The sequence below is a fragment of the Rattus norvegicus genome, chromosome 6 (assembly GCF_021556685.1).
Source record: "Rattus norvegicus strain SHRSP/BbbUtx chromosome 6, alternate assembly SHRSP_T2T, whole genome shotgun sequence".
NCBI lineage: Eukaryota > Metazoa > Chordata > Mammalia > Rodentia > Muridae > Rattus > Rattus norvegicus.
The window spans coordinates 95,837,234-95,864,712 of NC_141539.1; the positions used below are offsets into that span (position 1 = coordinate 95,837,234).

General features: G+C 43.0%; 1 protein-coding gene across 2 annotated transcripts in view; it reads left to right on the top strand.

The window, feature by feature from the left end:
• Window positions 1-363: 363 nt before the first annotated feature.
• The window catches only part of Arid4a (AT-rich interaction domain 4A), a 70,895-nt gene continuing 43,779 nt past the window's right edge, over window positions 364-27,479 (top strand). Inside the window, 8 exon segments of one of the 2 annotated variants that reach the window (NM_001395713.1) lie at window positions 364-537; window positions 1,463-1,520; window positions 3,697-3,807; window positions 6,354-6,419; window positions 7,688-7,778; window positions 22,259-22,338; window positions 22,420-22,514; window positions 25,090-25,222. In NM_001395713.1, the coding sequence (NP_001382642.1) occupies window positions 1,515-1,520; window positions 3,697-3,807; window positions 6,354-6,419; window positions 7,688-7,778; window positions 22,259-22,338; window positions 22,420-22,514; window positions 25,090-25,222 (582 nt within the window). In that variant the 5' untranslated portion in view covers window positions 364-537; window positions 1,463-1,514. 2 annotated transcript variants of the gene reach the window in all.

Genomic DNA, 27,479 nt, shown 5'->3' on the forward strand with positions numbered 1-27,479 from the left:
GGCTCCGCCCCCGTGCAAAACCCTGGCTGCAGTTCTGGATTCCGTTTCCATGGGACACACCACCGCCCAATCCTCGTGCGGAACTGCTCTTCCTGACCCCTCTGTTCTCCAATCAGTGTTCAGTCAAGCACATCCGGAGTCTGCTCCTCCAATCAAAATTTTGGGCTCCCTTACTCAGTCCTCCATCCTCCAATAACGTGCGTCTTCAGATCCAGCCAATCAGAAGTGGAAGATGTCCTACCTGCTGTTTTCCGCACCAATCATGGAAGTTTCACAGCTACATCCAATGAGAAAGGCAGACAGCGAGCTCCAATCCGAAGCTATTCGGCGTCATGAACAGCCAATAGGAGTTCGTGTGGAAGCGAGTCTGCTCAACAGCTTGTTATTTGGTGGATTGTGGCAGTAAATCGGGGCGAGTGGGGGAACCCGGCGCAGGAACTGCCGCTGCGGCCGGGAGCGGTGCTGCCCGGACGGGGACCCACGGCGATCAGTGGGGCGGCAGACTGGAGAGCTGACAGCGCTCTGCACCCGCAGTAGGTAGGTGGGCAGCGGGGGCCGCTGAATGGGCAAAGCGGCGGGAGCAGCTGCTGCGGCGATGGGGTCCCGGTGCAGTTGGGAGCTCCGCAGGCGAAGGGGATGCAGGGCGGGCTGTGCCCGGGGAGTCGGGCAGCGATCGGGTCCCGAAGCCGTGGCGGCAACTGCGGGCACGACCGCCTCCGCCGCCTCTCCGGGAAAATGGCTGTGGGGCTGGCCGCGCCGCTAAGTTTGCTCGGGAGGAGCGGGCTGCCGGGAGAACCGGCCCCCAACTCTGCTGTGCGTCTTTGGCGAGGACCCGCTTCTGGACCGCGGGGATCGGGGTGCCCGCGCCTCTCCGGGCTGTACAAAAAGTTGAGGCGGGCGCGGGAGGAGACGGCCGCTGCGGCGGTGCGGCTCGCTCCCCTCCCACACCCTGTCCTGCCGCCTCCCCGCCCCGCGCCTCCCCCGCCGGGTCCCCCCGCGCCGGCCGCCGCCGCAGGCCGCCGCCCCTGCCCCCCGGGTGAAGGAGCGCTTCTCCTTCCTGACATGGTGCAGAGCGGAGGCAGGAGAGCAATGGCGCCGTGACACTCCGTTGCCGCCGCCGCGGGCCGGGCCGGGGCGGGCCAAGGGGGCCGAGCGGCGGAGGCGGGGCGCGCGCTAGAGTCGGGGCCCGGCGGGGCGCGGACCCGGGAGGCCGGGGCTCAGGGGCTGCGAGTGGCTGATGAGGTGGGGGCGCGGTGGACCGGCCGGCCGGGCAGGGGCGGGACGCGCTGCCCTTTGGCGCGCGAGGGGCTCACTGCCCGCCAGGCTTTGGCTGCCCGACGGGGGTCTGTCCCGGGGACCGGGGAGCTCGGCCCCTCCCCGCCTGCATTTGTTTACTTTCTTTCCGGGTCTCACCCCGCCTTGGACTGATCCTCTGCCTCTCTTTTCCCTGTCTTGGCTCTAGCGCCCGGGAAAAGAACTCGAGGAAGCTGGAACCCCACAGGTCACCAGTCAAGATGAAGGTAAGTGGAGCCAACTCTTCGCAGCCGTGTGCCCTGGACACTGCCAATCCGGAGGCTGCAGTTGTGAAATGGCAGCGTTTTGTTACTTAAAATTGATTTCTCTTCTAAGAAGTACTTCAGGAAAATGACATGTGAATCGGTCGGTGAGGTGTGTGTGTGTGTGTGTGTAAGTGCAGGCAGTTCAACACTCTCTAGCAGTTAGCACTTTGGAAAGGTCGGTATAGCCTTTCGATTTTCAAACACTTCAGTGTAAAAAACACCTTTCAAGAAGTAAAGCTTTTGTCCTGCTTTGGTCTTTTTGCAAGGTTTTTGTTTTGTTTTGTTTTGCTTTGCTTTTGCTTTCTTTAAAAACATATATACTTCCCCCTTTCCACTACCAGTGCCATTTTCTAAACGAAATGATATGTAGCTTGATTAAGGGAGATGGTTCTGTATATTTCTTCTTGGAAAAAAGTAAACTAAGGTGATGACAGTATTTAGATTGATTAGTTCAGTCTTTATAATATATAGCTTAAAACATGGAATCTATGTGTATTTTTTGAAGCTTCCTAGTCTTACAAACATCACTGGCTGCCTGCTTAAAGGGAAAGGAAGTTTTCCTAACATTCTTCACAATTCCTTAGGATACTGTGGCCCTTGTTTGTTTCTGGTTAGGTACTGACCAAAAAGTATTCATCTTCATTTTTATCTTAATTTTTTATTCTTTTTAAGTAGACTGACATTTAAAAGTGCATGATCAGTGTTGTACTTACTGAGTGGGGTGTGTATGTACATATGTATATATGTAAAATAGAGAATATAGTTTTTGTTTCTCTTATTTGAAACAGTATACGTTAGCCCAGGTTGGCCTGGAACTCACGATGTAGTTCAAGGTCAGCTTGGAACTACTATGGGGTTCTCCTGCCTCTAAGTTCTGGGAGGATGGGCAGCTGTACCATGCCTGACTTTAAGTATATTATTTTCTGAGACTCTCAAACTTCCTCTTTTTTTTTATTTACTTTTTTTTATTTTGGAGTGATACCACTTCCTTTAATATTACTTAGGAAAATGAAAAAAATGTTTGCTACTTAAAATATTTAACTAAAGTATACATTGATATCTTTGTACGCATGATGTATTGATTTTATGAATACATACAGCTTTTGAAATAGGTAACATCACAGACTGAAATAGCAGTTGTCTGTTACTCGAGATTAAAATAATTTGTAAATGGAAGTTTCTTACATATTTCAATGTATAATTCTGATCATGACTATTTCCTGTAAGTGGGTATTTTTTTTTTCTTTTCTTTTCTTTTTTTTTCCCCACAGGGTTTCTCTGTGTAACAGAGCCCTGATTGTCCTAGACTCATTCTGTAGACCAGGCTGGCCTAGAACTTAAGAGATGCTGCTAACTCTGCCTCTACCTCCCACCATGCCCATCTAAGTGGACATTTTTTGATTAAAAAATATTTTAGGTATACCGAGAAGGTTAATGTCCTGAAGTAGAATTGCCTGCAGTCTTTATCAGTTTCCATCAGTTGATTTAAACCTTTCAAATGCAACCTTCAGCCCGAAATTTTGGAAAGAGGTTGCTTAGTTTCTTGTGTGTAGAGATACATTGTATCAAAAGATAATGCCTTAGCCAGGCTTGGTGGCCCTGGCCTGTAATCCCAGGATTTAGGAGGAAGAGACAGCCTGCACCTTGTCCCAAAAGTCCAAAGCAAACAAAAGAAGATGTTGCCTTCATAATTTGTCTCACTAAACGTTTAATTATATATTGTTAGTATTAACTTTGTAGCAGTATTTCTTTTTAACCTAGAAAGTAGAATTACCTGGAGGCCCAAAACTAATAAAAATTTATGAGACATTCAATATAAATACATTTGTTCTGTTTATTTATCTCTCTAGCTCTTATATATTAAACTGTAGAATTTTTAAAACATGTTGTACTTAAAAAAATTTTTTTTTCCTACTAGTCGTTTCCAGTTACAACTTTTACGGCATCAGGAAATGAGTGCATAAAATGAAATAGTGTTAATAAGGTGTTTGCTTTAGGAGTATTTTCCAAATTATCACTGTTATTTAGCAAATAATTTTTATGTCCCAGTGACTTTAGATGTAGTTCGTTTTGGTGCTATTAGAGGTCGGGTAAAGGCGAACAGTAGTGATGTTTGGAGTCTCTGTTCTTTCCTCAGGCGGCAGATGAGCCTGCCTACCTGACAGTGGGAACGGACGTCAGTGCCAAGTACCGAGGGGCCTTCTGTGAGGCAAAGATCAAGACGGTGAAAAGGCTGGTCAAAGTCAAGGTAAATACTCCCAGGCTTTGTAAGACAACCCAGGCTTGTTTGGTTGTTTGTCTCTGAGAAAAGAAACAGGGTTATTTGGTGTTCTTCAAGTGACAGAAGGCTGAGTAGTAACAAGAGTCATTCCTGCCGTGCAGTAGGTTAAGTGCATTGAGGAGATTTCAGTCCATGTCAGCCCAGAGGGAAAGGTTGAACATTATCTTTCTCTTGAGTCAGTGCCAGGAGCAAGTATTATTACATACTAAACTTAGAGTATATTAGGAACTGAAAAATAAAGAACAAGCTGAGAAATGACTCTAGATGCTTCGTTCAGGACGCTAAGGTGTGGTGCTTGTGTTATTTGGATCGTTCCTGTTTGTGGAAGCGTGATTAGGCTATAATTTGGTGTCTCTCTTTCTTAATCAGATAATGGCAGTTTCAGTCATTAGGAAGAACAAAGAAGTAAAATTATGTTTTTAAGATAACATTAAAAATTATTCATGGAGTTGAGGCGTGTGCGTGCCCAGTTTTTTCAGACAATTTTCGGTGACCATCCTGCCTTTGCCTCCTGAGTGTTGGGATTATAGATATCATCAATCAAGACATTGATTTTTAAGACCAGGATAACAAAGTTGAAGTTTAATACATTCCTGTAGAATTAGGAAATACAGAAAAGGGTGGGTGGATAAATGCCACAGCTCTTGAGAAATCTGTTTACATGTTGTTTTCCTGTAGATCTTTTATTATTGTTGTTGTTGTTGTTGTTGTTAATATTACTAATATTGAGATGAGAGGGTCTCATGTAGCCCAAGATGGTCTCAGCCTCACTAAGCATCTGAGAATGAGTTTGTACTTGATCCTCTAGCCTCCACCCCAGAGCACTAGGATAGGCTGAGACAACACGCTGGCTTTGACAGCACTGGTGATAGGATAGGATTCAGCCTTATTTATGTCAGACTCCCTTCACCATGTGAGCCACATCGCTAGCCCCTGTTTGCTGTTCCGCATCCTCTGCTAATGTAGGTACAAGAAAATCTTCATGTATATAAATATTCTTAACACTGTAGATCCATAAAGTATGACTCATGAAAATTCTTTCTACAGGTTTCCACATTTTGTTGTGCCTGTCATAGTATTATTGTTGGTATTATTATAATCCTATTTCTGCAGTTTGCAATATGCCCTATACAGCTACATATCTGTTTTCTTACCAGAGTTAAATACCTTGAAAAGGAGAGGACAGCTCAGAGTTTCTGTTTCTATTCCTGATATGTGCAGGAGTGCTTCACGTCTAGTGGTCAGGCACGCAGTTTGCCGAATGTGAATGAATGAGTGAACAGACAAGAGAGCTGGAGCACTGATGTGCAGGTTGGCCTTTCCAGACCAGGAGCATTGGCCCCACTTAGGAACTTACTCAAAGTGAAGATTCTCAGGACTATATCTCAGAGATTCTGAATGAAAACCTCTGGGACTAATTTAACAAGCCTAACTTTTCAAATGCGATCAAGGTTTAGAAAGCCTTGGTCTCAGAGACGGTGACTTAAGTAGCCATTAGACCCAGGTATTAGTCTACTAGTGACACTTGCTTCTTAGGATGACATTTGACATTTTTATTTTTCTTCATTTCATATAGCCTTTGAACTTTGTAAACTAGAAATGCAGACCATTGGATATTTGAGAGTTGTTGAAAGTTTTAACCTTTAAAATATATGTATACTTATATTATTGTGGCTCTCAGTTGTTTATTTAAAATAATAGGATAATTGTTTTAGGACATCTCATACACTACCATTACCCTGAATTTGCTTACTCTGCTGTGATGTTTCCCTGTATGTATGGTAGACTATAAGGAGCAAGAGCGTTGGAGAGGCATACTTTGTTGTAACTGAATTGCTTCTAATTATATCCTAAGACTTTTTTTTGAAACAAGATTTCTCTATGTAACTTTGGCTATCCTGGAACTCTCTGTGTAGACCAGGCTGACCTTAAATTCATTGAGATCCACCAGGCTTTCTGCCTCCCGAGAGCTGGGATTAAAGTTACGTGCCACCAGGCTTAGCCTCATGAGGCCTAAGGGCCACAAGAGCTCTGTTTTTAAGTAGGCGATACAATTCGAAGATTTAAAAGAATATTTTGGGGCTGGGGATTTAGCTCAGTGGTAGAGCGCTTGGTGCAGGGACCTGGGTTCGGTCCCCAGCTCCAAAAAAAAAGAAAAAAAAAAAAAGAATATTTTGTGATAGTCAAAACCTTTATGACTTGATAAAATTTACGAGAAGCCGTTTTACATTTATATAGTATCACTGGCTTATAAATCTAGACTGTGTTCACTTGGCAAGCAGTTATTAAATGGCTGTAATATGCTCTGACACTGCTAACTCTAAGGGGAACAGCAATGAAAGAGGGCTCCAGCCCTCTAGGAGCTCACAGTTAATGAGAAAGAATGAACATAAATATAAGACAGTGTAATAACTGTTACTGCAGAGGTAACCACAGGGTATTAAGAAGGCACCTGCAGGGTTATTAGAGATACATTGTTTCAAAAGTAACTTTTGGATCCTCTTGTTTTCCAGGTACTTCTGAAGCAGGATAACACAACACAGTTGGTGCAAGATGACCAAGTAAAGGGCCCTTTAAGAGTATGTATATGGCCAGTTCGGAACCAAAAATAGTGAACCACAGGCAAATGCCATAACTTGTCAAACTTCATACATACACTTGAGTTTTTATAGGCATGTAAATCAGAAAACAAAATACAGATGTACATTAGTGTAAATTATGATGATGAGATGATTATATCCTTTAAGAACATCAATCATAGCTGGATTAGTTATTGATTTAATTTGTTCTTGTTTTGTTTTGTTTTGAGTTGGTGTTTTAGATGGTCTCTTAGCCTAGGCTATTCTAACACTGTAGCACAGACCTCTGCCTCCCGAGTGCGGGGATTGCAGGTATAGCACTGCTTGGATGACAGAGTAGCCTCATATGTGTTAGGGTGGTGTGCTTTCTCCTGTCTTTTGTGTTGAGTTTATGGACTGCATACGTACATAAATACACATATATATTGAGCGTGCTTGCTTGCTTGTTTGTTTTGAGGCAGAGTCTCACCACGTAGCCCTGGTTAGCCTGGTGCTCACTATACAGACCAGGCTGGACTTGAACTCGCAAAGCTCTACCTGTGGGGCTATGCTGCCATGCCCAGTTTGAATATATTACTTCTTTTTTTTTTTTTTTTTAAATTGTTGCAATAGTTAAGGTGGTGCCTGTGACATGCCAAATATCATAAACTTTTCTGTTCTTCTGATTTATCAAACTATATTTGTTTCATTATTCAATTTGACAAATAGCAATATTATATTATATTTTCTATTCATTTCTATTTATGTAGTTAAGTCTTTGTTTTGGCGAAGTACCACTTTGGTTAATATCTGATATACAAAGGTTTGGAAGCTGATTGAAGCTTAGCTGGTCTGTTCCTCTCTCCAGCTGAACCTTTACGTGAAAGGTTCCTTAAATACAAGTGTTGAATCCTGTACTCAATATTATGATGAAAGAAAACTAAGTATTTTTGTTGTATTATGATTTGATACTTGTTCCATTTAAGACTACTGGAGGTAGTGCAGTATGGTGAGCAAACTCTGAAGTAAGATATTTAGTCATATTGGAGTCCTGGACTCTGCAGACTATCTTTTTAATTTATAAAATACAAGTAACTGCTCCCTTACTTAAGCCAAAGAACTTTGGGGCTCCTATTACATAATGAAGATCTGAGCATCCTAACTAATATCTCTGCCTTATTCTAGCTTGTATATTTACCAAAAATTTCTTACTTGGATCATGTAGTTGGTGGAAGTGGTTTGGTCTGTAACTTTAAACCTGGTAAGAAAAGTCGGGTTTTATGTTTTAGGTTGGCGCTATTGTGGAAACAAGGACATCTGATGGCTCTATCCAGGAAGCTATCATCAGCAAGTTGACAGATGCTAGTTGGTATACTGTGGGTAAGTAGTAACTTTACACACGGTTGGCCGGAGGCGTGTACACCTTTACCTTATACATACACAGAGACATGCATTCTACCCTGTGAACTTACTGGATGGAGCTCGCTAAACTGTAGTGCTGTTCAGAGGGGGAAAAGCAGGTGTCACTTAGAATACTGTACTGTCATTTAGAGTACTGCTCTAGTGCACTTGGACGTTTTGCTTCTTTTCTTTTTTCATAAGACGGTGGTATCCTGTTATTTCTCTAACTGCAGTGACAGTCGCACAGGTGTCTCCGCCACTTGTTGCACTAAGGATAATGTAGATGTTAGAGCAGAATGTAAAGATGGGACACGTTCTGCCAAGGAGATTCAAGCCTAGGTACTGGCAGCTTCGTGTTTGGTGTGTGTATAGTGGATTCTCCTGTTAGGACCATTCACGAACAATGTATATATTGTCAATATGAATTCATTCTTGTTCTGCGTGTAAACTTAGGCTGGCCGGGAGTAGTGGTAAATACCTTTATTCCCAGTATTCAGAGGCAGAGGCGGGTGGATCCTTCTGAGTTGAAAGCCAGCCTGGTCTACAGAGTGAGTTTCAGAACAAGCATGAGTCTGATGGTCCATTCCTGCAATCCCAGAAACAACCCGTGTGGGCCAGGGAGGTGGCTCAGTGGACAAAAGTGGTCCCTGCAAGCCTGGTAACTGAACTGGGGTGGACACCAGAACTAATGGAGAGTGAGCAGAGAACTAACCCTTCAGAATGCTGGCACCTCTCCATATGGCTGCAGCATGTGTGCACTCACACTAAACATGACAGGACTGCACAGATGACATATTGCTTTTCCTGAGTTCAGTCCCCAGTTCCCTTGTTGGGCAGGTCACAACTGCCTGTAACTCAAGCTGCAGCAGGTTTCAGAGCCTGTGGTCTCCATAGGAGCCTGTACTCACATGCACATGCACCTCATAATTAAAAATCATAAAAATGAATAATACCAAATATTACCAAAAGAGAGAGGGAGTGTGGGGGGAGGAAGGAAGGAAGGCAGACCATGCAAAAAGAAACACTTACTTGGGAGAAAAACTAAAAATCCTTCCGATAGCAGTTGCAGTTGAGTGATAGAGCACTTGTCCACATGGCCTTGATCTCTAGACCATAAAAACCCAGCAGAAAGGAAACAATTGAGTTTTGCACTTATATACATAAATGAGGCTGCTCTGCCAGTGTTTAAGGTTTTGAAAGTCAGTATTTACTTAAGTACACTCAAAATACCACCTTACTGTAAGTAAGGGATGTGGACCGAACAAGGCTGATCAGAGGACAAGGAGTATAATAATCACGGATGGAAAAGTCGGCAAAGGAGAAAATGAGATGTGTGATCTCTCACAGGCCATAACGTTACTGTGTGAGTGTGTGTGCGTGTGTGCATGTGCGTGTATGTGTGTGTGTGTGTGTGTGTGTGTATACGTGTGAGTGTGTGTATGTGCGTGTGTGTGTGTGTGTGTGTGTGTGTATGAGAACATTTCAGAGAACACTTACCAATTTTTTTTTTCCCTGAAGTTTTCTTCATTTAAATTTCTGAAACGTATGTTGTAGATTAGAAGATTCTAGGAGGTATTCGTATCTTTGAGCTGGATGTGGTTCGGTGGTAGAGGAGTTGCTTATTGAGGCCTGGGGTTTGATTCCCAGTATTAGCTCTCTGCTGTTATTCTTACATGAAAGAGTTTTCCCCCCTCTAATAGCACAGCCCTTTCTAATACTGAACTGTACATAGCTCAGCTCAGTGGGTGTTTAAGTCCAGAGCCTCACTGTGCAGAACAGGCTGGCTTCCAACTCAACAGTCCTCACGTCTCAGCATCCCCAGGAGCAGCAACCTCAGGCTTTCATTTGCCCGTTTATTTCTTGGGGAGATCATCAGAAATACTACTCAGCTGACATGATGGCTCGTTACAGAACCCTAGTACCTGGGAAGCTGAAGTGTGAGACTCCCTTCCTTCCCTTAGCTAATTTTCTTCTGCTCTTGTGTCATACATATCTGTGACCTTCTCTTTCTGCCTTCCCCTAAGCTCCTTCCCTCTCATGATTCTCTTTATAGTTTTATCTCATGTGCACGCATGCACAAACACACTTAGGTCTCATATATAAGAAAAAAACTTTTTGTGTTTCCTGAGCATGGTTTATTTCCCTTATCATGATGACTTTAAACTGCATCTATTCTGAGTGCCATGATATCAATTTTCTTAATGACTGTATGAAATTTTAGCATCTGTGTACCACAGTTTTGTACATCTAGGCCGTCTAATTTCCTCGCTGTAATGAATCGTCAGCAGTGACGATGGTGTGCCAAGTGTGTGTCTGGTATGCTGGCTTAAGGTTCAAGAATGATCCAGCAGGTCACGGGGTAGTTAGTTCTCTTCAGTTGTCTGAGTAACCTCCGCCCTGACTTCCCTCGCAGCTGAGCTAGTGTACTTTCTTCTCTTCATGCCCCAGTGTCTAAAGGTTCTTCTTGCTCTGTGTGCTTACCAGAATTTGTTACAATTTGTTTTTGATGACAGCCTCTGACTGGGGGAAATGGAGTCCCAAAGCAGTTTTAATTCACATTCCCTGATGGCTGAAGATAGTGAATCCTTTTCCAAGTATTTCTTGGCAGTTTGCAGTTTTCATTTCAGAACATTCCACTCAGTTCATTTATTGAGTGGATGGTTTAGTTTGTTTTGTTTTTGTTTGATATCTGTAGTTCTTTATATATTCTGGGTATTAATTCCCTGTCTGGCATATAGCTGACAAAGATTTTCTTTGATTTCCAGGCTTTCTTCACTGGTCATAGTTTCCTTGACTGTGCCGAAACTTGGTTTGATGTAGACCATCCCAGTGTTCTTGGGATTATTTCCTGTGCTGTTGGAATCCTGTGCCTGTGTCTTGAAGTGTTTTGTCTCTGTCTTCCTTTAGCAGTGTCCAATTTCCCAGGCTTATATTGAATTGATTTTTGTGTACAGTGAGACATGAGGGTCTAGTTTTATTCTTTGATGTAGGGATAGGAAGTTTTATGACTATCTTTATTGAAGATGTCCTTTTTTCCAAAATATTTTGTATCTGTGGGGAATTCTTTTTTAGCGTTCAGTGAAAACTGTTAGTGTAATTTTCATTGGGATTGCATTGACTCTACTGTTTCTTTCAACAATGTATGTATGTTTACTGCGTTCTGCCAATCTTTGAGTATAAGAGATCTTCTTACCTGTAGAGGCCCTCCAGCTCTTTGCTGAGCTTTACTCATTGGTATTGCATGTTGTTTTAATCAGCTTTTTCAAGTTCTTTTCCTCAGCAAGTTCATTATTGGTATATAGAAAAGCTAACGAGTTCTGTGTTGATTTTTGTGTCTGGCTGTTGTGCTGAAAGTTTTTTAATCAGGTCCAAGAGTTAAGATAAGTTAAACACCATTTTAAAGGGTAAGTTTAACACCATTCTGGAGAGCAGGCTTTGTAGTGCTAGCCAGCCTTGGGGGCATGTGCATGCCACAGTGCTCTGCGAAAGTCACAGGATGTCTGTGGGGATTCAGTTCTTTCCTACTGTGCTGACCCCAGTATTCTTGCTCATGTTAACTGGTGCTTTAGACCCCTAAGCAGCCCCGACCTACCTGTTCTACTGAACTACAGTAGTCTGGACAGTGAATCTCTTGTGAGGACCAACATGTAGGACCAATAGAAAAGAGCAGAGAGCTCAGAAATAAACCCATGTACTGGTGGGGTATTCACATTTGCAAAAGGTGCCATGAGCATGAACAATGTCTTCTACAAATGTTTTGAGAAAACTAGATATTCTGTGAAGAATGGAACCAGACCTTTATCTCATAGACATATGAGAACAACAGAAAAATTATCAGCTTTAAACTTAGATCTGCCTGCGATTTCTCCGTCAGTCGTCAGATCCCTGTGAGAGGCTGAAGTGGCACTGGCTGAACCTAGACTTGTTACTGGACTGGAAAGCTGAAGCCAGCCCCCCAGTAGACAGTCTCAAGGGGAAAATGCAGCCAACGCAAGCATGCCTTAAGTCACAGTTCTCAACCTGTGGGTCGTGACCCCCACGGACCCCAGGAAAACAGATGTTTACATTACAACCCATAACAGTAGCAAAATGAGTTATGAAGTAGCAACAAAAATCATTTTATGGTTGGAGGTCATCATAACATGAGGAACTGGATTAAAGGGTCACAGTATTAGGCTTGAGAACCACTGCTCTAAATGATGACATTTTGATTAATGACTGAAAGCACTTTTTAAATCATTTTTAATTTCTATGTGAGTGTTTATGAATTTATGTGCATCATGTGCATGCAGGTGTCCATAACAACAGGAAAGAATATTAGATCCCCTGGAAATAAGAGTTATAGATGATTGCGAGCCACTCCGTGGATATTGGGAATTGAACCCCTGGGTCCTCTACAAGAATAGCTAGTGCTCTTACCTGCTGGCCATCACTCCAGCTCCCGGTCTGTGACTTGTTTATTGTTCATCTGATATCCCGGCCCTTCAGAGTCACTCTTCTCTACCTGACTCAGCTAAAGTAACTTTAGTTCTGTCTGCTTCCTTCACAGTGAGTAGCCTGTACAGCTACCGTTTAAATACTGTGTTTATGGTTATTTTACCTGCATGTCTGTGTACCACATGTGCTTGAGGTGAGGAGGTCAGGAAAGGGTGTCAGTTCCCCTGGGATTGGAGCCCATGTGGGTACTGGGACTCAAGCCCAGGTCCTTTGGCAGAGTAGCCAGAGCTCTTAGACACTCAGCCATCTCCACCCTCCCATTTTATCCTTTGTCCTGTGTTAGTTGTTCCTGCTCTGTGCTTCGGTGTTTATGTCATTGAGACCTACCCTTTCAAGACAGTAGTATACTTGGCATATAACCTAAGGGCAGTGACACATGTGGTGTCACCTAGGTGTGTGCTGAGCTGTACCATCTAGGACGGTGGTGATCTCACAGTGACCAAATCACCTAACCATGCCTCTCTCCAGACAGACTCCCATTGCTGCTGCTTGCTGTGTGACTGCGTTTTGATCATTAAGGAAGTTAAACCATTATGAGGTATCATCATTCTCATACTTGTCAGATTAGCTGTTATCATAAACATAAGATGTCCGGATAAGAGTGTGGGGCAAAGGGAACCTTTGCTTGCTCTCTGTAAGAATATAAATTAGGAGAACCAGTGTGGCACACAGTGTGGAGGCTCCTCATAAGACTAAAATGTGAACTGTTTTTCCAGACTGGGTCTATCTATGGTAACCCAGGCAGGCTCAAACTCACAGTCCTGCTGCCTCAGCCTTCTGAGTGCTTGGGATTATAGGCACGCGCTACCATCGACATTCGATCACAGAATAGACAGACAGTCTCCACATCCCGCAATGGATGTACCATTGGTACTTCTGGATTTATGTCTACAGAACTATGAGAGCAGTGCCTCAGAGAACTTTGTGCATTTCTGTGTTCACTGTGACTTCGTTTGTCTGAGTGGTGATATGGAACTCACCTAAGCCTCCATCAAGGTGACTAGATAGTGTGGCCAGTCGCCATGGAGCACAGCTCAGTCTCAGTGAAGCTGGAAATCCTTCCACTTGAAGCTGTATAGATGGACCTGGCAGTGTTGCACTAAAAGAAACAAACTCCAAGGGTTGGGGATTTGGCTCAGTGGAAGCGCAAGGTCCTGGGTTCGGTCCCCAGCTCCGAAAAAAAAGAACCAAAAAAAAAAAAAAAAAAAAGAAACAAACTCCACACAGAAAATCAAACACTGTACCATGTCATTTGTACTTACAGTCTGCAGAGCTCCAGCTCACAGAGGGTGGGGTGAAGGGACACAGGGAAGGCAGGGCTGAGGGCTTAGAGAGATTTCAGTCAGGAGGAATAAGTCGAATGGGATGTGGTGAGGTGCTGGTGTCCTGGCACGTAAGGCAAGAGTATAGTGAAAGGGTTTTGGCCAGTTAATAACAGTGCACAGAGATAGACCACACACACACACACACACACACACACACACACACACACACACACACAAGAAAGGTAATAACATGTGCTAACTTGTTCACATGTATTACAAACATATACCATAAACTTCTATATTTTGATTTGTCAGCTAACTAAATAAAAGTAAATGATTTGTTTATTTGTTTGAGTCAGGTAGCCGTAGTTGTCCTGGAACTTACTCTGTAGACCAGACTAGCCTTGAACTCAGAGATCTGCTTGCTTCTGCCTCCGGTGTGCTGGGATTAAAGGCAAGCACTGCCACCACCAACTGGCAAAGTAATTAAAGGGTAATTGATTATATGTAAAATATGCATATTTAAATTTTTTACTTCATTATGTGAAATATTTTGTTCCATCATAACTGCTGTGTACATCTATACCGATATATTTATTTTTCTGAATTTTTACTTCCTCATCCTTGCAGCCAGCCTGGGCACAATAGCCGAGTGTGCAGTGGCTGCCACCGAGGGTGCTGCACATACATTTTATACTCATTTCCCTCCTCCTAACTGTGTCTTTAACCCTTTTAATTAATCGGAGGTCACAAACCATCTGCTTCCATATTTGTTTGTAAGAAGAAGACTGATTTCTGCCATGCAGAAGTAGTTTTGTAGGCTAGGATGTGGTCGAGGTTTAGGGACAGTCAAGTAAACTATCTTTGAAGAGTTGGCTTACTTTAGGCACTGATCACCCCATGGTGTCAGTCAGTTTTAGGGTAACAGGCAGACAGGTCTTCTATACTTAGTAGCATATTATATATTTTTTTTTCCTTTTTCTTTTTTTCGGAGCTGGGGACCGAACCCAGGGCCTAGCAAGCGCTCTACCACTGAGCTAAATCCCCAACCCCAGCATATTATATTATATCCCCTGGATTGCCTGGCCCCTTGAATTCTAGAGGATTGGGTTAGGGTGTATACATTTGTTTGCATTATTTTGTCTCCTTAGAATAATTAATGTTGCCTTGAGTCGTAGCTTTGCTGTTTTTCTGTAAACAGGCTTTTGTGTTTGTTTCCATACAATATCAGATTGAATCATTTTGGGCTGTGCTGAAATGTTTAATGAGCTATCAATACAAACATCTCTACATCTTGATGTTTTTGACCACCTGATTAAATCTTTGTACTCTGACTAGATATGCTGTAAGTCTGAGAAGCTCCTGACAGAGGCCAGCTAACTCCATTTGTTGTTTTGAGACATTCTTCCTTTATAGCCTGAGCTGGCCTGGAAGCCAGGGCAGTCTCCTGCCTCAGCTTCCCAGGTGCTGGGATTACCCCACACCTGGCTTTCAGGTCACTCTGATGGCTTGAGCTGTTTTTCATAGCGGAGATGTCAGGATTAGTTCATTATGTCATTATGTTGTGCTCTCTGTGACTGTCAGGAAAACTGTAACATATACTAACAAGTGTATAAAGGGCTGCACACGTGTAGACAGTACTCAAGTATATACACTTGTAAAGTGTGAATTAAAATCTTTTTTACGACAGGGTCTCATTAATGTAGGCCTGGCTGGCCTAGAACTTACTGTGTAGAGCAGCCTGGTCTCATACTCATGCAGCTCAGCCTGCCTCTGCCTCATGAGTGCTGAGTTAGATCCTTAACCTGATTCTTTCTGTTCACTAGAAGATTGCTATGTAAGATGACAGGGCAGCTGTTCGCACCACAGTTCCTTTTAAGAAATCCTTTTTGGGGCTGGAGAGATGCCTCAGTGGTTAAAAGCACTGACTGCTCCTCCCAAAAATAGGAGTTTGAGTCCCAGCACCCATGTGGTAGCTTCCATGGGCACCATGCATAACCGTGGTGTGCAGTCATACATGCACACAAAACACCAAACACGTAAAAATAAATGTTTTTTTAAATTAACAATGAGAAACCCCTTTGTTTTTATAACAGTATTTTCAACCCTTCATAATGGATGTTAAAACAAAATGAGTTTTTCTCATCAAAAGTACAACTTTATTTTAAAGCGATTATCCATCAAGAATCAAGGGCAATGTTACTGAAATGCCTTCATCAGAACATTCTAGGGTTTCCACTGACCATGTCCATACCTGGTGCTCACAGTAGTCAGAAGGTGGTGAGTCTCCTGGACCCGGAGCTACAGATGGTTGGGAGCCATGATGTGGCTTCTGGGAACTGAACCTGGATCCTCTGTAAGAGCAGCTCTCCCCGGCTCCCATATTAGTATTAGACTTTTACTTTTTCTCCTCATACTGCCATTCAAATGTCCATTGTCATTAGCGGCCTTAAGGAAAACTTTGTGCCTGTGTGTGTTTTGAGACAGGGCTTCACTGTCAACTCTGGTTGTCCTGAAATGTCTTAAGTAGACCAAGCTGGCTTTAACTTCGTGGAAATCTGTTTGCCTCTGCCTCCTGAGTGCTGGGATTAGAGTTCGCATCATCATGACTGGCTTGATTTTATTCTTTGAAGTATCTTGTATAGGGCCACAAATACATGAAGAATTATATTAAGTTTGGTTTGTGAGGTCAGGAATTTGAATTTTTCAAAGAATAGCCGTTTGTTTGTTGTGCTTGATAGTGCTGTGTACATCACCATCACTCATACCCCCTCACACAACACACACTGGGGATGGAACTCCTCAGGGACTTGTACTGCTATAGAAGCAGTACCACTGAGCTCAATATTGTACTTCGGTGTGGACAGTGGTGCACAGAATCGGCGTCGGAATCCTATGGATGTCACAGGGATTTGTTAGCGTCCCTCCCTCATCTCTACCCTCCCTTCGTCTCACATCAGCATGCAGCCTCGGATGGCTTGGAATTCATGATTTCCCTGCCTCAGCCTCCTGAGCACTGGGGTCACAGCCCTTGGCCACCAAGCTGTTTGCAGACATTGTTTATCCATTCATTTCTGTGTCACGGACAGGACCCAGCATGGCTGCTTTCCTCTGAACATATGGCAGGAGCTGCTTCTTTTCTTTTTCTTTTTTTAATTTGTAAATTAATTTAATTTAATTTTTTCTTTATTTATTATACATGACTACACTGTAGCTGTCTTCAGTCACACCGGAAGAGGGCATCGGATCCCATCACAGATGGCTGAGAACCACCATGTGGTTGTTGGGAATTGAACTCAGGACCTCTGGAAGAGCAGTCAGTGCTCTTAGCTGCTGAGCCATCTCTCCAGCCCCACTTCTTCTTTTCTTAACTTGTCCCCTGCATGTAAAATACATTCACTAGAAAATACATTTCATCTCCGAGGAAGAACTGGCAGAAGTAGGCAAATATCGAACCTATAGATTGCTTTTTGCAAAAAGGTTTTTTTTTTTTTAAAAAAAGATTGATTTATTTTATGTATGTGAGTACACTGTTGCTGTCTTCAGACATACCAGAAGAAGGCATCAGATCCCATTACCGATGGTTGTGGGCCACCATGTGGTTGCTGGGAACTAAACTTGGGGCCTTTGGAAGAACAGCCAGTAATCTTAACCACTGAGCCATCTCTCCAGCCCTTGCAGAAACTTCTTGAGTCTTATTTGTTAAGTGTAAGTGTGTGATTTGAAGGCAAGGCAAAATAGTTGCTAGCAGCACCCATTAAAAAATAATGTCAGAGGCCCATGCTTTTAAATCTAGCTCGCAGGAAGCAGAGGCAGGTGTATCGTTATGAGGTTGAGGCGTCTCTCCTCAAAACACCCCCCTCCGGTCTACATAGCATGTTCCAGGACAGCCAGAGCTACAGTAAATACACTGTCTCAAAAATCCAAAAGAAGATTAAAAAAGAGTTGGGGTTTTCTTTTCTTTCTTATTTATGTATTTTATGTATGTATGTATGTATGTATTTTTTATTTTTTTTTTTCAATACAAGGTTTTTCTATGTAGTCTTGTCTGTCCTGGAACTCGCTATATAGACTGGGCTGGCCGTAACTCAGATCTACCTGTCTGTGCCATCCAAGTACAAGGATCAAAGGCATGCTCCATCACACCTGGATAGAAGTCAGGATTCCAATTCTAAGACGTTATACCAATTTATTCTGTCTAGTATGAAAACCAGGACTCTGTTTTGAAAGGGTGATTTGGGGTCTAGGATGTGTGTGTGTATGTATGTATTTGATATGAGAATTTCACTGTGTAGCCCAGGCTGCCTTGAATCTCCTGGTGATCCTTTTGTCTCAGCATCCTGAGTGTTAAGAGGACCAGGATCACAGGTTGAGACCACACACCTCACACCTTGTGTACTCCTTAGGAAAAGGGTTAGGTGGACTAGTTACGTGACTTAGTAATACCCCACTGTGGAGTCTGGGCATCTCTGTTAGGTTGTCAAACTTACTCAACAAGTGCCTTTTACCACCTCAGCCATTGTGATGACCCGTGCTTTTTAATTTGTTTTGATGTTTTATTCATTTTTATTTTATATTTAATATTTATTTATTCAGATTTAAGTTTATTTACTTTGAGACATGTTGTTCAGTCTCCTGCCTTAGCCTCCCCTTTGCTAGGATGTGGTAACCTTTGTAAGTTACATGTCCTTTCCTAGAAATATGGTTGTTTGTAACATGCATGAATACTTTTGAATGAATATGCATTTACTATCTGAAGTAAGGATTTTATCTTTGTATTTTATTTTTGTATAATTCTGGACAACTAAATGTCAAGTGATAGGTACTTAGAACTAATACATTTTGAAAATTTCAACATTTAAAAATCATCAAATACTGTAGTTAGGGTTTTGAATATTAGGGATAAATTATTAAATTCCTTACTTGGATTTTTTTGAAATGTATGCATAGTTAATGATTGTTTTTAATGGCATGATACATAAACTTCCAAGAAGTTTCTAGGTGTTTCTGATGTTATTTTTAGATGTGGTTGTTGATTAAGAGTCTTGCTGTGTAGCCTAGACTAGCCTGGAATTGTGCTTTACTTGCCCAGCCCCAGCCAGTGGATGCTCACTGCCCAGGCAGTTTCACCACATCTCAGCAGCTTAGCAGGTAAAGGTGCTTGCTGCTGAGCCTGAATTTGGTTTTGGGAACCCACCTGTGAAAGGAGAGAACTAATTCACTCACATCATCACCCCCTGACCCCCTACATGCATGCCATGGCGAGGGCGCGCGTCCGTGTGCACACACTCACTCTCACACACTGAATAAATAAATAGCAAGCTGTTTAAAATCTTTTTGATATTTCTTTTTTTTTTTTTGCTTTTCCTTTTTAATTACTTGTGTCCTTTTCTTTTTTTTTTTTTTTTTTTTTTTGGAGCTGGGGACCGAACCCAGGGCCTTGCGCTTCCTAGGCAAGCGCTCTACCACTGAGCTAAATCCCCAACCCCCTTGTGTCCTTTTCTAAAGAAAAAACTTGCATTATGGAAATATTAGAATTGGGTAGCCATTGCTTCCAGTGTAAGAAGTCATTGGGCAAATAAGTGGAAATAACATAATCTATCATCATTATCAGAAATCACACATCATTATCAGAAATCAGAATAAGAGCAGCAAACTTACAGGGTGGCTGTAAGTTTGAGGCTAGCCTAGTCTACATTGTGAGTTGTAGGACAACCAGGGCTATGTAGAAAGACCCTATCTCAAGAAACCTGAAACAGGAAATAAAAGAAGAAATAATCAGACATTTGGGGAAACTGTAGTTACTTATTCAATAACCATGCAGAAGAGTACGTATTTAGAGACCTGGTTTTATTGAGTCAAGGATCATGGCGATTTTGTGTTTGTGCTTTGACTAACTCACAGTCTAGATGATTCTGCAGTGCAGACACTGAAAACAAGCGGGGATACTTAAGCAGTTGACTTCAGGGGCAGCCGTTTAATCTACGCTTGTTTGACATCTTAAAATGACAACTGTGACTTATTCATTTTAGAGGGGTTTGAGCATAGCTAAGAAATAATGAGTTATTAAGCTCTGTCTTAGTTTGGGTTTTGTTGCTGTCAAGAGACACCATGACCAAGGCAACTCTTAAAACTGCAAGCATTTAATTGGGGCTGTCTTTTTTTTTTTTTTTTTTTTTTTTTTTTTGGTTCTTTTTTTCAGAGCTGGGACCGAACCCAGGGCCTTGCGCTTCCTAGGCAAGCGCTCTACCACTGAGCTAAATCCCCAACCCCTAATTGGGGTTGTCTTACAGTGGGATTTAGTCCAGGTATCATCATGATGAGAAGCATGGCAGTGTGCAGGTAGACATGGTGCTGGAGGAGCTGAGAGTTCAAGTCTTCTCTGAAGGCAGCCAGGAGGCAGGATGTAGCTTGAGCATATAAAATCCTAAAGCCCCGCCTCCACAGTTAATCTATCAAGGCCACACCCACTCCAACAAGACCACACCTCCTAATAGTGTCCCTCTGTGGGGGCCATCCCTGGCCCCATAGGCTAATAGCCATAAAATAATGCAAAATGCATTTAGCCCAACTTCAAAAGTCCACATAGTCTATCACAATCTCAACAGTGTTTAAGTCCAAAGTTCAAAGTCTCCTCTGAGATTCATGTAACCTCTTAACTATAATCCCCTATAATACCCAAATCAAAAAGCAGACCACATACTTCCAACATAACACAGGGTATATATTACCATTCTAAAACACGGGGGAGGGAGCACAGTAAGGAAAGGTGAGACCGAAGCAAGACTGAAAGCCATCTGGGGAAACTCCAAACTCTGCAGCTGAGTATCTGATGTCCCAGCACTGGAGATCTCCAACTCTTCATCTTAGTTGACTGCAACACACTTCTTTCACTTAGGTTGGTTGCACTCCCTGTTAGCAGCTTTCCTTGACAGAAAACCGCATGGCTCTCTCATCTCCAACCTTTTGGGGTCTCCAGGGCAATCTAGGCTTCACCTTCACAGGTTCTGGAATTCACCTTCTGCTGCTGCTGTTCTTGGTGGTCATTCTGTGGTACTGGCATGTCCAAAATGATCAGGTCTTCTGCTACAACAGGGCTGTCCTTTCACCAATAGACTCTCTTCATTGTGACAAACCTCAAGTTATTTGCATGACCCCTTCAATCCTGGGCATTCAACTTTACCAGTGACCCTTCCTGTCCTCTCACAGCGCCAAGCCTCAGCTGTTCTCCATGACTCCTTCATACCTTCAAAACCAGTACCACCTGGGTGACTCTTACACATTACCAAGTTGCGCCGCTAGCCAAAGGTACAACCTTGGCTGCCTCCCACAATGGTCTCTCTGAGCCTCCATTCAGGAACATCCCTGACATTCATGGCCTCAGTGCCTTTCCTTAGTCTCAGGGAAATTCCATCCTTGATTTAAAGCTAGAACAAAGTGGTCGAAGCTGGCAAGTTCTGCTGTTTGCTGGGGCTGGAACATGGTCCCCTTGTTCAGTAACATCTTCACTAGCTTTTGTTTGCCATGGTTTCTTTGAGCCTAAGCTTGGCTGTTTGGACCTTGCTCTGTAGACAGGGCTGTCTTTGACCTCAGAGACCTGCATGCCTGTTTCCTGAGTGCTGGCAACCACCACACCTGGACCTAAGCTTTTAATTCCTTTTCACGAGATAGAAGCTTTTCTGGGTGGGATCTTGCCCTGAGGTTACCACGCTCCTAATTTCATTTGTTATCTTTAAGGTGTTTATCTCCTTTAACACAGGATTTAGCTCCATTCTACTTCATGGTGCCCCTTTAGCCCTTGAACTGCACATTTTATATTCTTTCTCAGCTTTCACGAGTGAACCACAGGACAGAATCTGCTAGGCTGTTTTGAAACGTCCTTTGCCAAAGCAATTAATCTAAATCTCACCTTAGCCTCAGGCAGATTATCTGAGCAAGAGGAAAAAGCAGCCACATTTTTCACCAAAATATCACAAAAACAATCTTCAGGGAACATACTAAGATTCTTTTCCTCTGAAAATCTTTGAGCCACCACCCAAGTTCAAATCACCCTAAGCACCGTTGCCTCTCATTTCCTACTGGGCTTCCATTAAGCCTGACTTAAAACATTCCGCTGCTTTCCTAATCCAAGGTCCCACAATCCACATTCCTCCAAACTAAAGCGTGGCCAGGCCTATCACAATAATATTTCATTCCCAGTTATCACAATAATATTTCATTCCCAGTCCCAACTTCCGTCTTGTTAGGGTGTTACTGCTGTGAAGAGACACCGTGACCAAGGCAACTCTTATAAAGGAAAACATTTAATTGGGACTGACTTAACAATTTCAGAGATTAGTCCATTTTCATCATGGTGGGAAGCATAGCGTGCAGGAGGACAAGATGCTGGAGGAGCGAGAGTTCTATGCCTTGATTTGAAGGTAGCCAGGAGGAGGCTGGATATGTCTCACACTGGGTGTAGCTTGAGCTGTAAAACCCTAAAGCCCCGCCTCACACAGTGACACTTTCTCTAACAAGGCCACACCCACTCAACAAAACCAAACCTAATAGTGCCACTCCTTGTGGGCCACGCTTTCAAACACATGAGGCAGTGTATCCTTACAAACCACCACAAGCTCTGGACTAGCAGTAATAACATTGTTCACATTGTTTTTTAATGATGTGCGTAGATTCTCAGACATCTCTTGCTTCTTGCAGTGTTTGATGACGGTGATGAGAGAACTCTGAGGCGGACCTCACTTTGCCTGAAAGGGGAGAGACATTTTGCCGAGAGCGAGGTAGGCTGGCTGGGACTGATATGAACTGCAGCAAATGATAGGGAAGTGAAGTGTGAATTGAGTTCATTGTCTCTTCTGCAGACGCTCGATCAGCTTCCTTTAACAAACCCAGAGCATTTTGGAACGCCAGTCATTGCAAAGAAGACAAACAGAGGGAGGAGGTCCTCACTGCCCATGTGAGTTCTCATATGTGGTTAATACATGGATGGTGTTAGAGCCTTTCACAGTTGACTTTCCTAGAATGACTGTCCTGCTGGGTAACATTCCCAGAGCGCAAGGTGCACATTCTTCCCACAGACCTCGTGAAAATTCCACTTCCAAAATACTATTTCAATTTGCTTTGACAGAATCTTTAGTTGGTGAGATTTTCCTTTATTAAATAATTACTGGTAGTTATTTATTTTTATCTTTTTATTTAAAAGCAATTTTTTTTTTTTTTTTTGGTTCTTTTTTCCGGAGCTGGGGACCGAACCCAGGGCCTTGCGCTTCCTGGGCAAGCGCTCTACCACTGAGCTAGATCCCCAGCCCAAAAGCAATTTTTTTGTTGTTGTTGTTGTTGTTGTTGTTGTTGTTGTTGTTGTTGTTGTTGTTTTGAGATAGGGTTTCTCCCTATAGCCCTAGTAGAACTGACTCTGTAGACCAGGGTAGCCTTGAGCTCAGAGGTTTGCCTGCCTCTGCCTCCTGAATGCTGGGATTAAAGGTGTGTGCCACCACTGCCTGGTTTACAAATAATTTAAAAAATAATAATACAAATGGTTTCCATGTATCTTTTGTCTAGATTAACATTGTTAATCTTTCTGGCCAATTTGCCTTATCTTTCCATCTTTTTGTATGGACATAATTATTTTTCGGCATTATAATTTTACTGAGCCGTGTGGAAGGAAACAGCACAGTTCTTGGCACTTATATAAAACACTACTATTATAATCAGAACATTCAGTTTCACATGTAACCCACAGTCAAACCCCTGACCAAACGTTTGGCCTCATGGTCCACAGTCCTGGGCCAGCCTGGTCTACCTGGCTCCCACTGTACGTTGTGGCATCTTGTTACTTGAGCCTGCCAGCTTTCAGAGTCCACCCGTCGTCCTAGCTGCCTTCAGAGCATCTTTTCAGGCTCCAAACCAAGGTCATGGGCAAGTGCTGCACTTCCTGATGTGGTTCGTGAATTCCCTTTAATCTATAAACACTTGTTAGCTTTGGTAATATGGACATTTAAGAGTCCAGGCAGATGCAGATTTTTTTCAGGGGTTTTTCATTTTTATAGATTAAGGCTATACAATTAAATGGTAAGTGGTGTATGTTCTTCTTAGTATAGGCACAGCACTAGATACACAGCATCTGTTTGCCCCATAATTGCTGACAGTGCTTTGGTGAGTGCTTAGTTCCTGAGCATAGACTTCTCCAAGTCTCTCTTCTCCCTGACAGAGAAACAGTGTGTGTGGAGCTGTTCTGCATCTGGATATACCGCTCTTTCTCAAACGTCATCCTCCTTTTTGGATTACTCACTGTGGCTCCTTTTGTATGTCAGGACTGTTGGAGCAAAATGATGGCTTTGTAACTTTTCACTCCACCTTTATTTTTTACTTAAATTTGGTTGTCATAGCTATAATAAAATCTTCCTGGGCTAGCAAGGTGATTTACAGGGAACAGCACTGTTACCAAGCCTGACTATTTGAGTTTGATTCCTTCATATAATGGAAGAAGAGAACCAAGTCATGCAAGTTGTCTTTTGACCTATATGTATGTACTTTGGCACATGTACATGCGCGCTCTCTCTCTCTCTCTCTCTCTCTCTCTCTCTCACTAGTTTATAACTGAGGACAGTGGGATTGATAATGTCTTGCCAGGTTGGATTAGTGTTTATGTGTTCCTGTGCGTAGCAAGTGCTTAGCATATTTATCTAATAAGTCATTAATGGTATTGTATTCATAACGTAGTATTGTATTCTTTAATAATTATAACTTTTAGTAAGTCGAGTAAGCTGATAGTTCAGTGCAGGGCACTCTATCAAGCAATCAGAGGCGAGAGAAGTAAAGACAAGGCAATGTCATCAGTGCAGAAAGTAAAGAAAGACGTGGTGGTTTCTAGGTAACGGGTCTGTGAGAGGAGAAGGAAAACACGCAAGAAGAAAAGGGACCAAGTGCCTCCAGATCATTTGATAGTTAGCAGCCCTCCATAGCGCACTGAATGGCAGATATCAGGGTACTCAGGATGCTTCAAGAGCATGTCAGATTACTCAGCTACTATTCATCAGGATTTATTAAAAGAATACATATTCATTTTTGTTTAAAAAGGATAGACTTATAATTAATGCTTGTTATGGACACTTAAAAGTAAATAGTTATTCCAGAGAAGATATCTGATTAAACCCACATATGCTTTTTCTGGGCTATTTTTATACCCTACTAGAAAATTAAACTTGCATCATTTTCCTATGGCATTAAAGAACAGAAAGGTGGTATGTTTTAAAAAGTGCACTTGGTGATACAGTTAGGCTTCTCTGTCCTGGCACAGGAACTGAAGCCCAGGTATTCACTGACCCAGTGAAGCAAACGCAAGTGTTACTTACTGAGGTGGTTCAATTACTTGTTTGAGGAAGGAGACTGTCCATCTCCTCAGCCCCAGTGAGAATGGAGCGGCAGCTCTGGGAGCCAGTAGAACGGGTAGAAGCCATGGCAAGCACCTCGATGTGCCCAGGTGTTGTACACTACGGATCGTTAGGATAATGGCCATGTTCTCTGACTCTTAGCACTGAAGATGAAAAGGAAGAAGAAAGCAGTGGCGAGGAAGAGGAAGACAAGAGGCGTCTCAATGATGAGTTTCTAGGAAGAGTTGTAAATGTGTCACCCACAGCACAGAGCACCGAATGCTATCCTGCTTTGGTAAGTTTCATTGCAAAATAAGTCAGCGCTGCTATTTGTGGAGAATGGGGTTTCCTTTAAAGGCTTATTTATTTATTATCTATATGAGTACACTGTCACTGTCTTCAGACACACCAGAAGAGGGCATCGGATCCCATTACAGATGGTTGTGAGCCACCATGTGGTTGCTGGGAATTGAACTCAGGACCTCTGGAAGAGCAGTCAGTGCTCTTAACCACTGAGCCATCTCTCCAACCTTGAAAATGGATTTTTAAATATTTATTTAAAATATTTTTGAAGTATTATAAATTTAGTGAAGATTTTATGGTAGTTTAAAAATCAAGACAGGTCGATCACACTGGCCATTGTGTTTGGTTCTCCGTTCTGTTATCATTTGTTGACATCTTTCAGGTTTTCCCCTGCCCTGTCACCATCTTACGCCTTCAGTTCTTGGAGGTCCATTCCTCAATCCTTTTTATCATTGTTCTGTTGTCTCTCTGTGGTCCAGGCTGGCCAGGAACTAACTTACTGTGTAGTCCAGGCTGCCTCAGATTCATAACATGCTCCTGCTTCAGTCTCTTCAGTTGTAGGATCAAGGTGTGAGCCACCACATCGGGTTCCTTAGTTCTTTCTTTATTACATCCAGACTAATTATCTTGAACTAAGTTTTTAGGAGGATCATTTAATCCTGATTGATTATCTCACAGTAATCCCCACAATATAGTCTGATGTGGTGCTACAGGGCTGAAGTTTCAGCCTCTCAGAGTCCAAAACAGGAAGTGTGCTTCCGCCCAGGAGGTGGAGACTAATTTGGTCTCAGAAACAAAACAAGACACTCCTGAGGGCGCGCACTGGTAAGAGCACTTGCCCTGCAAGCTGGAGAACTTAACGGCCAGGGCTTGAGTGCTCAGTGCCTATGGAAAGAACCAGGCATGGCCTGGGAGTGAGCACAGAGACTCGCAGATTCGAAAGCATCTGTCCAGCCAGCCTAACCAAAGAGGCAAGCTTGAGTTAAGTGAGAGACCCTGTCTCAGGGCAGTGCAGGGTCTGGAGAATGGCAGAAGACATTGTCTGCTTCCCATGTGCATGAGCGTGTGCATCCACATGAGCACATGCATCCGTGTGTTCACAAGCATCCACATGCTCACATGCATCCACACGTTTATGTGCACCCACTCATTCGTGTGCAAGCACCACACACATATTCCACACACAAAACCTTAATCTTTCAGTTAATTAAATCTAGTTTTACTGAGTCTGCTTAATCAATTAATTTCACATTCTTTTAATGAATATCTAACACTTCTTCACCATAAATTCTCAACTCTATTTTTTTAAATGTATTTTTTTTTTGTTTTTTTTTTTTTTTGTTTTTTTGTATGAGTGCTCTGTCTGCAGAAATGTCTGTGTGCCAGAAGACAGTATCAGATCCCATTACAGATGGTTGTGAGCCACCATGTGGTTGCTGGGGATTGAACTCAGGACCTCTGGAAGAGCAGTCAGTGCTCTTAACTGCTGAGCCATCTCTCCAGTCCCAACCTTCTTATTTTTGAGACAGGGTTTCACATATTTCAGGCTGGCCTCATATTTGCCAAACAGCTTAGGATGGCCTTGAAATTCTGGCCCTCCTGCCTTCCCCTCACGACCCTCGGAATAGAGGTGTGTGTGTCTGCACCCGGAGGCCCGGGCATGCTAGCCAGGCACTCTTCCCTGTGCTACTTTCCTTACTGCGCCCTAAGTTAACGGCTTCAGTCTGTGTGCCTTGCTCCACCCTGAGTTAATGAGTATTACCTGAGGACAACAGGGAACTTGGTTTGCCTCGGCTCTGCCTTCTTTAGAAGACAGGCAGGTGTTGGACTTCTCATTGTGACTTTCAAGAACATGCACTCTACATATAAAACAGGCTACGTTGGAAGTTATAGACTCAATTTTTAAGCCCAATATAGTAATGCACACCTTTAATCCCAGCACTCAGAAGGCAGAGACAGATTTCTGAGTTTGAGGCCAGCCTGGTCTACAGAGCAAGTTCCAGGATAGCCAGGCAAGGCTACACAGAGAATCCCTGTCTCAAACCGCTCCTCCCTCAGAAAAAAAAGTTGTAGTAATTTTTTAGCACTGGCACATAAACTAAAATAAGGAAGTAATAGAAGGAAAGGATGCACTTAGATGTTTAACGCTTTAGAAATGGCAGTCTTTGTATACACAGGAAGAGTGGGAACGGATGAGCACTAGAGGATCTATGAGAGAAGACTGCTTCGGACTGTTTCTCTCAGAGAAT